Source organism: Lepidochelys kempii, chromosome 14 (genome assembly GCF_965140285.1).
Source record: "Lepidochelys kempii isolate rLepKem1 chromosome 14, rLepKem1.hap1, whole genome shotgun sequence".
In the NCBI taxonomy this organism is placed as follows: domain Eukaryota; kingdom Metazoa; phylum Chordata; order Testudines; family Cheloniidae; genus Lepidochelys; species Lepidochelys kempii.
In genome coordinates, this window is record NC_136393.1 from 9,114,373 (window position 1) to 9,130,090 (window position 15,718).

Below are 15,718 nucleotides of genomic sequence, written 5' to 3' on the forward strand. Positions count from 1 at the left end.
TGATGAAAAGTCAAAACTTTCTAGAGGGAAAAAAATCCATTTCCTGGCCAGCTATATTAAATACATAGATCATTTAGGTTATGGCCCACAAACAAACAGATGGGAGTTTAATCCTTTCTCTTATCCTCTTTCAGTGCAAACACTTAGATACCAAGTAATAAGTGCCTTAGAAATACCATAAAAGGATATTTACATTAGACAGGCCATTGAAGCAAATGCATCTTGGATGCAACTAATTGGCATAATGAAAACTAACAGAACTAATTATTTTTCTTAATTAAAGCAAAACGTTCCTCAAATTATTGAATATTTAGTAAACTTTTACTAAATTTTGCCAGCCACAGGAGGTGCTTAGTTTGGTTAAAATTAATTCTGAAACCAGGGAGAAGAAGCAACTAACTTCAGAATACAAGCATTATCTTTAAAGCTTGCATTAGAAGAGGGGAGTTTCCCTCCCACGATAGTCTCCCTATTCCTCTCTCATGTCAAAAAAGCCCTGTGCTGAAGCAAACCCCTCATTCCAGCCAAGGAGGTTTGGAAACGCTCCTTCTGGAGCCCGATGTCTATGGTTAGTATTTATTATTAATTATTATTATGTATTTGTATTACTGGTATGCCTAAGAGCCATAGTCATGGACTCATACCCCATTGTGCGAGGCCCTGCACAACCACAGAACAAAACAGACAGTACCTGCCCCAAGGAGCTTAGAATCTAAGTATTGTATTATAATAGTGCCTAGAGGCCTCAGCCCAGATAGGGGCTCCATTTTGCTAGGCAATGTAGATGCACGCAATAAAAGATGATCCCTGCCCCAAAGAGCTCACTACTCTTGGCTAGCAGTATGGAAGAGCATACATTGTAGATCACATTTGATATCTTAACTGAAATCTAATCATTGGTAGTTGTGATGGGGTCTGCAAGCCCTCCCACAAAAACAAAGGCAGGAAAGGGTTAAGAACCCTGCCTGCCTGCGACAGACAAAGTAGCCATGCCCTAGTTCAGCTGTGATAAATGCCAATTATGGAGTGACACCCCCCCACCGCTGTGGTGCCTAATGAGGGCAAGCCCAACTGTAAAGAAGGAGGAAGAAGAAAAAGAAGGGACAGAAAAGCTTGGGATTTCTGAGGAGCAATGGCTCTCAGCCAGGACACACCAGCCTGCCTCTGAGAAACTACTGACTCGCTGGAGGTTGAGATGAAAGCCCTGAGGATCAAGGGCCTTTTGACTCAGCTTTATGTTATGCATATAGACTGCCTTTTTTCCTGATATGATTTGAACCGTTGGTATCTGGGCCAAAGAGTGATCCAGACCACTTGATGTGGAACTCTGGCACATGGTTGTGCTCATCACAGCTGGCAGTAGCAATTCAAGCGTTTCGCCCCATTTCAAACTGGCATGAGAAATCTAAAGCCACTGACTCACCTTCTCACCATGATTTCCACTTTTCTGTCACTAGTTCATTGATTTCCATCCCCAAGAATTTCAGGCATCCCACTATTTCCTTGAGAGACCCCTTCCATGTGACCAGCCTTTCACAGCAATCTTGGAAAACAGCTTACAACCACATTCAGTAATCTTTGCAATAAGGAGCCTTTGGTATAATACCACATCTGTTGTGAGCCAGCTATCAGATCTGATCTGCACTGCACTCAATTTATATCTATACTAATCTGTGTGGAAATCTGTGTACACACACACACCTGGAGAAGATGTGTTCTAATAAAGGAAGAAGCCAAAGCATCAAGCTTAGAAAAATCTAATGCCTTGATCCTGTAAAGACTGAAGCACATGCTGAACTGTATATAACGTAGTCCTTATCCAAAGCCCTTTGAGACCAATGGACAGCTCCTATCGACCTGAGGAGACTTTTGCTTTCAAAGGGACTACTCAGAGTGCACAAAATTCAGCACTCGGGTAATTCTTTGTGGGATCGGCCTGCATCTGCTCCCTTTCTTTACGGACTTGGATTTAACCTACAGAAGAAACTGTACAAAAGAGCTACAGAAAGCAGAAGAGTTGGCGATATAATTAGGCATGCACTGAATTCAGTGAAAAGATTGTCTAGTTAACAATCTATATAAAATAGGCTAATAAGACAAATAAACACACAAAGAACATTTTCCTTGGTGTACAGGTCTCCCACTTCTTCCACTGGTCTGTCCTGATCTACATCCATATGCATGGAAGGCAAAATGTAAAAGGACAGGTTAGGGAGGGGAGGCATGAAACTGACACTGGCCCTAGCTGGACAGTTTGGAAGTGGACTTCCAAACTCCAGTCCTGAACACTTGGGATCAATCCACTACAGAGATGGGGCCAATCGCAAAGGGCTTGTTCCAAACCCTATTAAAATCAATGGAAAGACTCCAACTGACGTCAATGGTTCAAACCCAAAGTTCAGACTCCTGAAAATTTCTCCAGAGTTTGAGGCTGTTTGGATCTGAGAGTTTGGTTTTGGCTCATCTCTACATGAAATACATCTGTCCAAAACAGGGGTTTTGTCTTTGGTTGTTGATGTGTTAAATTGTAAGCAACAGATGTCTCTGTCGTTGGACTGAGTGGCAAGTCTCCCAATTTACTTCAGTTGGAGCCAGATTGCTATGTAAATTTCTAGGAGCCCACAAGTAGGTCAGCATTCATAAAGGGGTCATATCTCATCCCAGTTTACATCTTTATAGGTCAACAGTCTGGTTTGATACTTATATATAGGCTTGGAAGGATTAGATTTTAAATCACCCAGTGTCTATAACTGACATTTTCTCCCTCCATCCAAAAAGACTGAAATATCTTCTCACATTAATAATAAAAAGTTACAGAATGGAGAAATTAAATACATATATGTTGCACTCTCAGACAGCTAATGCTGTCAGTTTTATCTAGCAAATCAACTAATGGGAGCTATTCTAAAATAGGATTGTCTGATAATATTACTGTCCTATTTCTGAATCTTATGAACCTCAACTTCTAAAGTAATTAGGTTTTAAATAAATTGGTATAAAGTTTTGTTTTAATTTCCAGCTAGTGCCAAAATTTAAGGTTGGTAACAAAACGTAAAATAAAAAAATCCTTGGAAATAAACATTAATATAGTTGAAACTAACCATAAGAATAAAAATATTCCAAACCTAATGATAAAAATAGCATTATATTTAGCAGGAAACACTCAGGGTTTCAGGGATGAAAGATACACCAACTATGGGCTTGTTTACACTGGGAAACTATGTTGCATTAGAACACTTTAACGAAGGTGATTTACTCAGCATAGACAGGGACTGTCATGTTTAACATCGTGTCAGCTAATTGGGGTAACTTTTAGGGTTAATACACCGTAATTTCCTAGTACAGTTAAGTCCTATGAGCACGTGATTTCCAAAAGAAAGAAAATGTACAGAAATGTTTGTAGACTTTGCTTTACCAAGCAAATTCCAGCACTGTAATAAGACTGCCAAAGCCTGCCTGCCTGCCGTTCGATATGGGTTCACACTGTGAAGAATATTATGCATCTTGGACCACACTTAGACACTTGCAGAATGTTAAGACACATGGACCACCACAGGTTCCTTGGGCAAGTCTCTGTCATCCACTCCCAAATCTGTAAAGTGACGATGATAATACTTAGCCAATTCACTGGAGTGCTATGAGGCAGGCTTAATTTAGTTGCATTTCTAAAGCGCTTGGAAATCCTCACAAGGAAGATGCTGTAGAGCCCTATTCTATTTAGGTTCTTATATACCTCTTGTCACCTGACGTATCTAGAAATGCAAAGCAGTATTATTATTAAGCACCCAATCTCAGTTAGATTCTTTCCAAAGGAATTGTGCCTGTGTAAGGCAGCGTGAGATATCAAAGCATTAAGAGGTTCCAGAACAGCTCCCTACAGCCAAACTAACAACAAACTAAATAATCTACACACCAAAAAAACAAATATTAATGGGGTCCCGGGTCCAGCTCCTGATGTAGCAGGTGGTAATGTATTGAAACAATATTTTACAATATACAAAGTCTGATGTGGGATCTCGGTATAAATCACTTTGGCAGCTGCAAGAATGCAATCTGTGCAAAATAAAGTAACTCATTTTCTCTGTCCACAGAAACAGCTAACATAGTCAGATGGCTCTGAGCTCATGCTGATTAATACTGTTTCCTCCTTTACTCTTCATTTCTATGCAGCTTTGTTGGCTTTTTTTCCCTTATTATTTTCCTTACGGTGAGATGTTTTATTTCTTGCTCTTGTTGGTTATTTTATTTATTTTCAGTAATTTTATTTATTTATTTGTTTGTTTGTTTTTTACAAGCAGGGATATTTTAATTTCCTTCAGTTACCAGGAGGCACAAGGGAAATGGAAGATTCAGATGAGATACTTTCCCTTCCCCCTCCAAACCGCCCGTGCAAAAAGATGAGTATTGTCAACGGATGTGATGGAGTGGCAAATGCAAAACGTCTTTTTCATTATGTAAGAGATTCTCACAGGAATATTAAGCGAGCAAGGGAGAAAGAAAAAGCACCAGTAACAGGTAGGCAGGAAAGGTTCATAAAAGTCAGTTCAGTCATTTCTTGGTATACTACTGATCATTTTGCAAAGTGACTTGTGCTACTGTGGCAATCACTAAATAGGAGAGAACTGAAAGGTCGAATGATGCAACACTTCAAGAAATCTGAACAATGCACTAAAAATGAATGAACTTACTGGTGGGTGGATGGGTGTGTGTGCATGCTGCCCTCTACTGGATAGAAGCAGAAGTGCTCAATAGTGTGTCATAAATCATCTTCAGCTAACAGAGATTCTCCTGTAGCTCAAGGGGAATGGGATGCTGTGATTGTGGCACATACGAATCAGAGTTCTCTGCTCACTGTAGTCATGCAACTGCAAAGCCGTAGAGGGCTATAGAATTATGATGATACTTTTAGGGCCAAATTCTTAAAGGTACAAATCTCAGTATTTACACATGGAAACTGCCATCCATCTCAGCCACAAGTGCAACTGCAGGTGTAAGTGTCAGTGTGTATGAGGAAGTGGCCACATGCATCAGAGAATGTCTTAAAATTTTCAGGGCCCGAGATGAAGCATCTCTTCTGGGATGCTGAGCAGCCTCAGTGCTCCCATAGAAATCATTGGGAGCTCAATGGGCTCAGCACCTTGCAGGACTGGACCCTTAATTCTTAGTCTGATGCCCAGTGATTGGGGATAAGGGCAGGAGCAGAGAGAGAAAGAGAAAACGTTAATCTCATGAAAGTGTAATTTCTGCACAAATGTTTGTAGGTACCAAGACATTAATAAAGCTATGCCTCTGAGAAAATACAACCCCCACCCTCAGTTGCAAATGGTCTATTTCAGGCATTTAGTTAATGTGAATTACCCATCTTGGAAATTCATGTGTGTGTGTTAGACCTTGTGGGAGGACATTGTTTAACTGGCTGCTACACAATAAAAAAGCTCAAGGAGAAAAGAAGAAGAGTGGAGATGAAAGCACAGAGCTGAACTGTCGTGCCACATGGGGCCAGTTTTTACACAGGTAGAACTGGGAAAGTGTATCCTGTATATGAAACTAGGAGTCACATACCTGGGCTCTATATTTGTCAAGGCACTTATATGGCCCCCTATAACCATAGCATCTGAGCACCTTACAACCTTTAATGTACTTATGATCCCAACACCTCCATGAGGTAAGGCAGTGCTACTATCCCCATATTACAGATCAGGAACTCAGGCACACAGAGATTGAGGTCACAAAGGAAACCCACGGCAGACCAGAGAATTGAACTCAGGACTCCCAAGCTAGCGTCCCAACCACTGGGCCATCCTTCCAGCCTATATGCACTGTAGAAGTCCAAAGTGTATGAGGCTCTGTGCATGCTGAAATGAACCTTCTCTCTATAAAGCAAGCCACATAACTGTTATGCAGCCCGCATTAGCGAAAGACCATTTCTTCCAGCTGCTCGATTTTTCCTGATTCTCTTTGGTGATCATTTCAAATAAGTTTTATTACATAGCCAATGGGGTTTATTTACATTCAATATTTGCACCTGCATTTGGGATCCTGACTTTGTGTAGGTGCCCTGTGATAAGGGGCATGGAAATCCAAAGAGAAGGGGAGAGTTTGGAAAACAGAAAATAGGGCAGATCCAGATCTGGACAGGGTGAATAAACACACAAAAATTCAACAAGTTTGACGGTGGCAGATTGACAGCTTTGGAAACTGAAGTCCTCTATGCACAGAAGAAGTGCATGGACGGGAGCACTGAGAGCTTCCCACATACAGTATCCCCTCCAACCAATGTACCTCAACCCTGGGGCAGAGGGACCACCTCTAGGGAAAAGAGGGCAAGTCATTCTTTATGGCCCATTCACATCCTTGGCAGGCCGCCAAGAAATCACCAGATTGTGACCATATTTGTCACTATTGACCCAGGCTCGATTCAGACTGCTGAGTTAGCCATGACAGGCCCCACTGCCAATCTCCCCAGAGCCATCTAGTCTCCCAGAATTCATCCCTTTTCAAATAGGCTTGCCAATCGTTCTGGTACTTACCATTACTATGTTGGCCAGATGAGCAGAAAGGAGTGCATAAACCCCTCCAGAGGAACCCACCACTGGCGCAGTCATGTCAGCTACTGATACCACCAGGGAACCTTGGACGAAGAAAACAGCTAATTACCATCTCCCCCTGATAGGAGAACTCTCCACCTCCACCCTCTTTTCTGCATTAGGGGGAGGGTGACCAGATAGCAATTGTGAAAAAACAGGACAGGGGTGGGGGGCAATGGGCGCCTATACAAAAAAAGTCCCAAAAAACGGGACTGTCCCTTTAAAAAAGGGACATCTGGTCACCCTAATTAGGGGCTGCAGTCAGCAATACTGGGGGAGGGGAATAAATTGACTAGAGAACCTGACTAAGCCCAGTAGCACTGCCTGGAAAGTGACACATTTTTTTTTACATCGACTTTAAAACTACCATCAAATACATTTGATCAGGGTCAGCCACCGTGCTTGCAGCTGCTCTGTTTTGCTTTCTCTCTCTCTCAGTTTCTCTCTTTGGTTCTTAGTTGCTTTGTGTTCTGCTTTCTCTCTCTCTCTCTCTCACAACACACATATACACACCCCTCAGCAAAAGTTCCTGGGTGGGTTTATACACTCCTTTTGTCATAGGGGGGCTTATGCTGACAGTTATGTCAACTGAGGGATGACACCGCTGTCAATCTCAAACCTATAACCAGGTTTCACCCAGCTCTTAACAGTATCTTAAAATGTGTTCAGCAAAAGGAACCACAGCTTAGGTGAAAACAGTGAAGAACCATCAAAGAGATAAATGTGTCCCCCAGAGGATAAAATGGAAGTGATTTTAGTCCTGGCAAGATAAACATTTGCACAATGAGGAGGAACTGGAGACTCGTGACTGATCACTGGGTTCTGATTTAAGGGTGAACAAATGCAGTTTATTACTTAGGAAGATGTAAGAGCAGGGAAGGGTAACAGTAACTCAGATGGTGACAAATGAAGTTTAAATCCAGGAGATGACAAAAGGATGAATCAGTTGTAGAGGAAACTGTTTCAAGAAGGCAGCAAGATGCAGTGGCTGGGGCACTGGATTGGTGGTCAAGAGGGTTTTTATTCCTGGATCTGCCAGCAACCCCCTGTGTGAGTTTCCGCTGTATAAAATGGGGTTCATGATGCTTGCCCACCTTGTAAAATGCCTGCAGACCTACAGAAGAGAAATGCTAACTATTCTTAATGCAAGCTTGACTCAGTAGAAATCACAGAACGATCAAGTGATCAACACCTCCTGCTCCAAACACGTGTGTAACCTCTTGATGGCCCATCCATGCAGGGCCAGGAGGAGAAAGGCCCAGCTAAAGCAGGGCACAGTCAAGTCACTTCCTCATTTTTATTGACTCTTCCTTTTCCAACATGGAAAGAGTTTTCTTCAGCCGGTTTAGGGCCTTTCCCTCTTGACCACTGGGCATCCTGCAGGGCTCAAAATATCTGTGCATCTGATCCAGTTCTCATTCATTGCTAGTATCACAATGACACCAAAAGACCACAGTTGAGGTTGGGGCCCCATTGCTCTAGGCACTGCATGCACACATGCAGATACTAAGAGACAGTCACTGCCTCAGAAAACTCACAATCTAAACAGATGAGACCCACAAAGTGGGGGGAGGGGAAACAGAGGCACAGAGAGCTGAAGTAACTTACACAATGTCAGTGGCAGAGCCAGGAATTGAACCCCGAGTCTCAGTCCAGTGCCCTGGGCCCTAGACCTCTCTGCCCTCCCAGCATGGGGAAGAGAACCAGAGCTAGTTTCTGAAGTCAGCTGAAGGGATGCTGGGGAGGAAGGATCTTCCTGTGGTTAAGAAAGAGAGATGGGTTCTGTTCTCAACTCTACAACTCACTTCTTGTGTGAGGCTGGGCAAGTCACTCTGGAGCAGGCTTTGGTTCTTCCAGCCACTGAGGTCCTGGGCTATCTAGTGTTGCTGGTGGCCCTGACTCCCCCACATCTTGCACTCTGGGCACCAAGTGCTGAAAGGAGAAAGGCTCTCTGTCCTCTCTTACACATTCATGCAACAGAACCCACAATCTGACCATTGATATCCCCATGTCTCAGTTTGTCCAGCCTGTGAAATGGGTTTATACACCACCCCACAACACAGGGTGTTGGGAAGCTTACGTCATTAATGTGTGGGTGGGTGGTTGGGACTTTGGAGAGCATCCCATGCAAAGCGTTCACATTGTTCTATAGACTGTAAACTCTTCAGAGCCAGGATTCTCTCTTTTCTGTGCTTGTACAGTGACTAGCACAGCAGGGCCCCATCCCGATGGGGGCCTTTGAGCGCTACCAAAATAGGCATATTTAATAATAATATAAACCATGCTAAACTTGTTGTGTTTTGGTGTCTTCCCCCAAAGCCAGCCTCAGGTTCTCACACCTCCCGAGCAGATCTGGGCTCAGTGCTGGGAGAAACCAGCTGACAAGTCTGAAACCTGCTGGTTCATACCAAGCTTCACTCAGAGTTTGTCTGACATCTTCAGAGGGCCAGTGATGCTGAGCTTTCCAATACTCCTCTCGGGAATTAGGTTGTAGCTCCCTATGCTGGACGTCCTGGAGAACAGCAGTGGCTGGCTGCCTCGTAGTTAAACTCTCTTCCATTAACGACTTTGTTCTCTCTTTAATGAGAGCGGGGCCCAGCGCTTCCCTGGTGACGCTGGCTGCATGGGTTATTATACTGCATATTAACCTTGTTTACTCTAGCTGTTACCATCAATGTCATTTTGAAAGGAAAATTAGAGCCAGCACGGTTTGATTTTCCCATTAAGATGAAATAACTGGAAATCTACAGAGTTCCTTGCTTCATCAGTAAAATGAGATACTAAGTGCCAGTTGAGCCAAGCGTGACTCCAGCACTTCGAAAGCAGACAGAGCGCCAAGGCCTGAGGGGGTGGTCGGGCCTGGGACAGTGCACTTCACCAGCATTCCCTAGCTAATCCTCCATGCCGGAGTGAGGGAGGTCAGCATCCCGCCCATTGCGCCAAGACAGAAACGAAGACGAAGAGAACGCAGGCCAAACCCTGGCAGGTGCTGAGGGCCCTCAACACACCTTCGGTGAAATGCAGGAGGCGCTCTGCACCTCACAGAATCAGGACCAATGCGACTTGGGTTTGGCATTCAACACTCCTGTGCTCTGACAGACCATAATGCAACATCTTCAGTGCTGCAGTTCACTCTGCCATGCTGCTCGCTCAAGCTTTCCTATGTCACGCTCACTTTCTGTGCACTTGTTTTCTGAAACAGCGGCTTGGACACAGACAGACACTTACATCCTCTCTCGGAACTCGCTCAAGCACTGACGGATCAAGGGAAAACACCAGTGGGATAGCTGCATTCAGGGTCCAATTCCCCTGTGCCAAGGGCCAGCAGAAAGCCTGCAAAGTGCACCCTTAAGCCCCAGGTGCTGCACCCAAGATGAGTTGAAATGACTAAAGTTGTTGCTTCAGATCACTATTTGATGCCAACAGGGCTGGCCTTATAGTTTACAGGACTCCAAACTGTTCTGAAGAGGGGAAATCGAGCCATGCATTACCAGAAGGGACCTACAAGCAAGTCAGCTCATTCCCTTTCTGGTGCCACTGTAGAAGGCGGCGATAGAGCCAGCATGTCAACTGGAGTTTTGAAATCCAGATGCAAGGTCTTTCTGAAGGTGCCCTCACTCAAACAGAAGTTATGGGCTTGATGCAGCAACACTGAGTGAAATCCTCTAGCCTAAGATCATGTCATGCTAGTCATGCAAGAAGTCAGACTAAATGGTTCCTTTCTGGCCTTAACACCTATGAATCTATGACTCTACATGAGCTGTACAGCTCACGTGGGATGAAAAACACTATGTCACAGCTTACTTTGCTTGGGTTCATGGCCAGCCCTGGATGCAAACACCACAAGGGGATTTTACAACACAAAGAAAAATAAAACATCCAGAGCCAGATGGGTTGGGATACTAGTAGGCAACAGAACAGCCTATCTGCTTCTCATCTTAGCACACTCCCCGGTTAGATTCCCACTGCACTAGCAGAGACAGGCTCAGTCAGAAAACAAGGACTCCCCGTCATCTTCTCCCTGTCAGGATGGCCAATAAAAGTTGTGTGTAAGCTAAAAATTTCAGAGAGCAAATTATGCTGGTACAATAATAATGATGTATCCAAAAGAAGACATGGTTTCTTCTATTCATCTCAATTAGAGGCAGGCTGGGTCAGGTTACAAAGCTCCTTTCACTGTGAATTTTAGAAAGTAATTGAAGAGATGGAGAGACAAGGCAGACAAAGCCTAAGCCAGCATCATGAGGCAAGGATACGAGAGATTATTCCTGATTAGCAAGGAAGAGGGAAAAACCACACAACGGCCGAAAGCAGCAGAGTCCTAAGAAGGACAAAACATTTCAAATGGACTTTTATGACTTTGCTAATTACTCTGCTAATATAGAGCTTGACTGTGGCTTAATCAAGTGTCAAGGCTCCATTGCACTATTCAAATAACATAGACAGGGTAATATTTTAAAAAGTACCTAAGTGACATAGGAACCTAAATCTCATTTTCAAAAGACTTGGGCCCCTAAGTGTCTTAGGCACCTTTGAAAATGTTAACTAAACCCCCACCCCCGATGGGACACAACTGGTGGATGAGGCAGACAAATGGAGTGGGCTGGGTTGGAAGGATGAGAGAACAATAAACTAAACAGTTTAGCAGAAGGCAACATTGCTGTGCCCCTAGGCCAGAGTATGAACTGTGACTCGGTGTACGTCTTCACTGCAAAAAATAAACGGTGCGTCAACTCAGGTTAACATAGCAGTGAAGACACAGCAACTCTGCTTTTAACATGGGTTAGCAGCTTGAGTTCAACCCTAAACTTCCCCACCGGCTTTAACTCGAGCTAAGACTGTTCCTAAGCATGCTGACTGTACTTAAATCAGAACTCAACAATGCATAAACCAGTAGCAGATGTCTTCTCCCCCATGCCAGCTCGGCTGCACTAGCTGGCTCACTGGGGGTGGGGCAGGCAGAGTCCAGCTTTTGCTGAATCCAATCCCTGCCTGCCCCTCTGTTCTCGCAGCAACAGCTCTCCCACTTGCACTGTGGGTCACTGCCCTGTGCTGGCTATGTAAAAGAGGATCCTTATGTCCCTTTACTCCCCTGCATGGGTGCACAGAGCAAGCCATGATTTTGTGCTGGATTAGGAGTGATGCATTTCTGTCTTTCTAGTTTTTCATACCATGTTCTTCACTATGGTAGCTCCATATGGCTGACTTTTTTACCATCTATAGTTACAGGTATATATGCAGACGCACCCATATCTGTACATAAACACACACACACAGAGAGCTCTGGGGCCCGAAAATTGCACTTAGCCAGTCCCCTTGCTATTCACAGAGCATGGGGGGTGGCGGGGGGCCGGGGGAGACAGGCAAAGTAGGAGACTTGCAGTCCTAGCTGTCAGAAACCCAGGGCTTGCAGCTCCACTCTAGGGGAAGCTGCTCCCTCTTACAAATCGACTGGAGTTTGCCAAAAGGGGCCACGCTCCAACAGACCTTGGGACTTCATTTGGACTGGGACTTGGGTGCTCAGGAGTGAACGAGTTGCAATGGAAGCTGGAGGAACATGGCATTGGGGCAGAGGTGGGAGTCCCCTAGAGGCAAATGGGATGAACTGTTGTTTAGGGCTGTAGCCAGGGACCAAGGGAAGGGAGCAAAGGCTCGAGAGGCAGTGGTGGTACTGGAAGGAGCTGATGGATCTGAGTGGCTCAGACGCCTTTTCTTGGCAGAGACAAAGCAGGTTCTGCCCAACTGGGGGAAAACAACTGATGTTGTGTTACTCTACGCATCTTATCCCTGCAATGCTGGCACAGTGTGTGCCTGGGAAGTTTGCTGGGACATGGCTGGTCAAGAGCCAAACACAAAGCTGTGTCTGTCAGGACCAAATCTCTCACAGGGCTTGTCTACACAGTGCAGTAGTGTGCAGCAGTGGGGTGTGAGTTCTAATGCACACCAGCATGTCTCCCACTAACTGCCCTGTTTAGACTCTGCTGGTGCACACTAGAAATTCTCTAGAGCAGGTTAGCGTAGCCCTTTTTCAAACACCACTATGTTAATAAGCAGTAGGGAACTCTTAGGTGTGTGCCAGCTGTGACCCAGGGACCACTTCATACTAAATGCCAGAGGGCACAGGGTGCACAGAGTTTTACAGGGATCCCCTGGGTTGTATATATGCATACTAATTTGCCAAAGGGTGGCATGTGAGGTCTCTACCAAGAGCCAGTAGCCTGCAGGTCATCATAATCACCACAGAATGTATGGATGGATAATATTTAAGAAGTTCTTTATCTGTACTAAAAATTATGTTTTTAAGGACTTGGAGGCAAGGCAGGTCACCACGAGGTGACATGCCTTGGACTGGCTCCTTTCAGGCAGGAGGTAATGGACACTTATCTCCCTGTCTGGTCATATGTATATTGTAGGCTTCACAGTGTAGGCCTATTTGCACACTGAGCCAGATGCTGATTAAGAGATTCCACCAGAAATCTACCAGGAAGGAGTACCCAGGAAACAACCACGAGCAGGGGGAGGTCCTGATTGTGAATAAGGACAATGGATTGTTCTGATATATCTGGGGTGCAAACAGACATCCTGGATCTTTCACCGTGGGGGCAAGCTGACAAGCACGACTTGTCTCATGAATGGAAGATCACAGCCAAGCCTGACTGTAAAATACTGGAAGGACTTTGGGTGAGCATCCCTCTGTAAGACAGGAAAGTATCTAGTTAAGTAAGTCTAGGTTCTAGAATGTGGATTATGATTATATTTTATAGGTACCCATTTGTTTCATTACTTCTGATAGCTATCACTTGACTCTCTATACTCTGCTAAATAAACTTTTCCTTGTTTTCACTATAAACATATCTAAGTGTTGCGTGTTAAACAGAGCGGTGACCTGAGATGGAAGTGGTCGGCTGGGATGTACTGCTTCTTCAGGAGCAGCGCATCTGTGAATATTGTGAGTGTCCAGTGGAACAAGGTCTGGATCCTCCAGGGAGATGCACGGAGGTTGGAGCGTGCCTATTGTTAACCTGCAGAGAGAGTGGGGCCTGGATAGGCCTAGAGGAGAGCGTGTGTGTTGCCTGTGGCCAGTGGAGTTGTGGAGCTGACTCCCAACAGGCCCAGACAAGGATTTCTCATGCTAAGGACAGGTGGTAGCGAGGTGCCTCACAGCTCTGAGTATCACATCATGGTCTACGCAGGCCAGTTGGCGTGCAACGCGTTGCTGTGCCTTAGAATTCACACCCCGCTGGTGCATATTACTGGTCTGTGTCGACAAGCCCGAAGACATTGTTAACAGGCTTTTCCTCTGCAACACATTAGTAAATATTTAACTATATTCAATGTAGCTGTCACCTGTAGAGTTAGGGTGTTAAATCTGGAGACTCATTTCAGTCCAAGTGAGAAAGAAAGGGGCTTAGTCCTGCTTTACCCGCAAATCTCAGTGCATCCTTAACCCTGGAGTGGACGCCCCCTTAATTCTGGGGGCTGAAAGACACCCTTCCCCAGGGAAACGTAGCCAGGTTCCTGGGCTCTTATGGAGCCTGGCTGAGTGAGTTGTTCTCTGGCTGAGAAGCTAATGAGGAACCATTAATGAGAATAGTATTTACACAATTAAATCCCTGGGCGCTGTGCTGGAAACATCCCTTTCAGTCTCACCATCTCTGCACAGCAAAAGGTTCTAATAGCAGAGCCAAGCAAACTGGAGAGAATTAGATTAGAAATAATGAGCTATCCCTCCTGATGAAAGTCAGTTAAGGGCAGGGGATGAGCATGTTTGGGCTGCCCCATTTGTTTACAAGCTGTATTATCTCTCTATTTCTTCGATCTGCAGCATTAACCTGTGCTCTCTCTCTCACTCACTCTCCCAGCACAGTTCAAAGCACCAGGAACATGTTTTAAATCAAATGTGTCAAATAATTGGCTAAACAAATCTAATCACAAAGGGATATCGTGTGCTGGTTTTCTGCCTGTGATTCTTCATGTTAACAATTTCCAAGTTGTATTCACCTTGAGATAAGAAGGGATTACTTTCAGCACTGCCCTCCACAGCGTACTTAGCACAGTTAATGAAAGGAAAAGCATGTGCATGAATGGAAATCAGAGAATTCATTTAGAATAATAAGAAGCATGGTAGCCGAGACAAACTAAAAGACGTGCCCAGTCCATAAGAAGCGTGTGTGGGCCTGCAAATCCTGGCTGTGGTTATAATTTGTCGGTCCTCAAGCAACAGCAGGCCAGAGCTACCAAGGATAAAGGCTGAGGCCACAGATTTGTTCCCTTCCAGTCCCACTACTAGAGGTGGCTCTGATGGCAAATCAATTCCACCTATGACCTCACAAACAAAGGAAGAGACAGAGTCAGCCTGCAGAGCTCCCATGTGATTTGAAACAACAAACCCTAAATGGTGGCTTGCTTTGCTTGCGCTGCTGGGCATAGGCCTTTTCTCAAAACGGTCTTAGTTTTTCACTTTGCATTTATAAGCAATTGGTTTTTTTAAGTCTGTGTATTTTTTGGGTAGCAGTTAGTCAAACGTAGACCCATCTGCCAAGCCCTCAGCGAAGATGTCAAGTTGTAAGCATATTTCCAAATAGCGTCCAACACAGTTTTGAGCCTTGGATCTCAGCTACGCTATGAGAAGCCAGCAGGGTGTGGGAGCTGGTTACCACACAATAGTACCCAACAGGGCCAAACCACGTTTCAGTCTTGCAGAGTAAGTGGGGTAGACCCAGATTTCAGCCTCGGACTCTGCAGATCACAATGGCTCAATAGACATGAGGTGAAGTTTTCAAAAGCACCTAAGTGACTTAGAGTATGTCCACACAGCCATGGGCAGCACATGAACCCCCTGTTCAGGGAGGCTAGCGTCCAGCCCTGCCCCTTCTACCCCAGAGGCCGTCCCTACCCTAACAAACCCTATCCTTCTCCCCTACCCTGCTGGAGCCCTGAGCCCCACCTGCAGTCAGAGGATCCCTGCCCCAGCCAGCTCATTGGCCACCCCGAGTCCCAGTCCGCCCAAGCCACAGAGGACACAAAGATGTGATCAGCCTCTGCATTTTACTGCATAACTGTTACCACCACGTGAGATACACGCATGAGCTTTTTGGGTGCCCAAACTGAGAACCCTTAAAGAGGTCTGA

At 45.0% G+C, this 15,718-nt stretch overlaps 1 protein-coding gene across 7 annotated transcripts in view; it reads right to left on the bottom strand.

The window, feature by feature from the left end:
• RHBDL3 (rhomboid like 3) overlaps nucleotides 1-15,718 on the bottom strand; it is a 132,130-nt gene that overhangs the window by 13,902 nt on the left and 102,510 nt on the right. For all 7 annotated transcript variants that reach the window (XR_012154757.2, XM_073310419.2, XM_073310418.2 and 4 more), the window contains one exon: nucleotides 6,531-6,631. Coding sequence is in view for 6 of the 7 variants with exons in the window: in XM_073310419.2 (XP_073166520.1) it covers nucleotides 6,531-6,631 (101 nt within the window). In the remaining variant the exon portion in view is untranslated. The remainder of the gene's footprint in view (nucleotides 1-6,530; nucleotides 6,632-15,718) is intronic.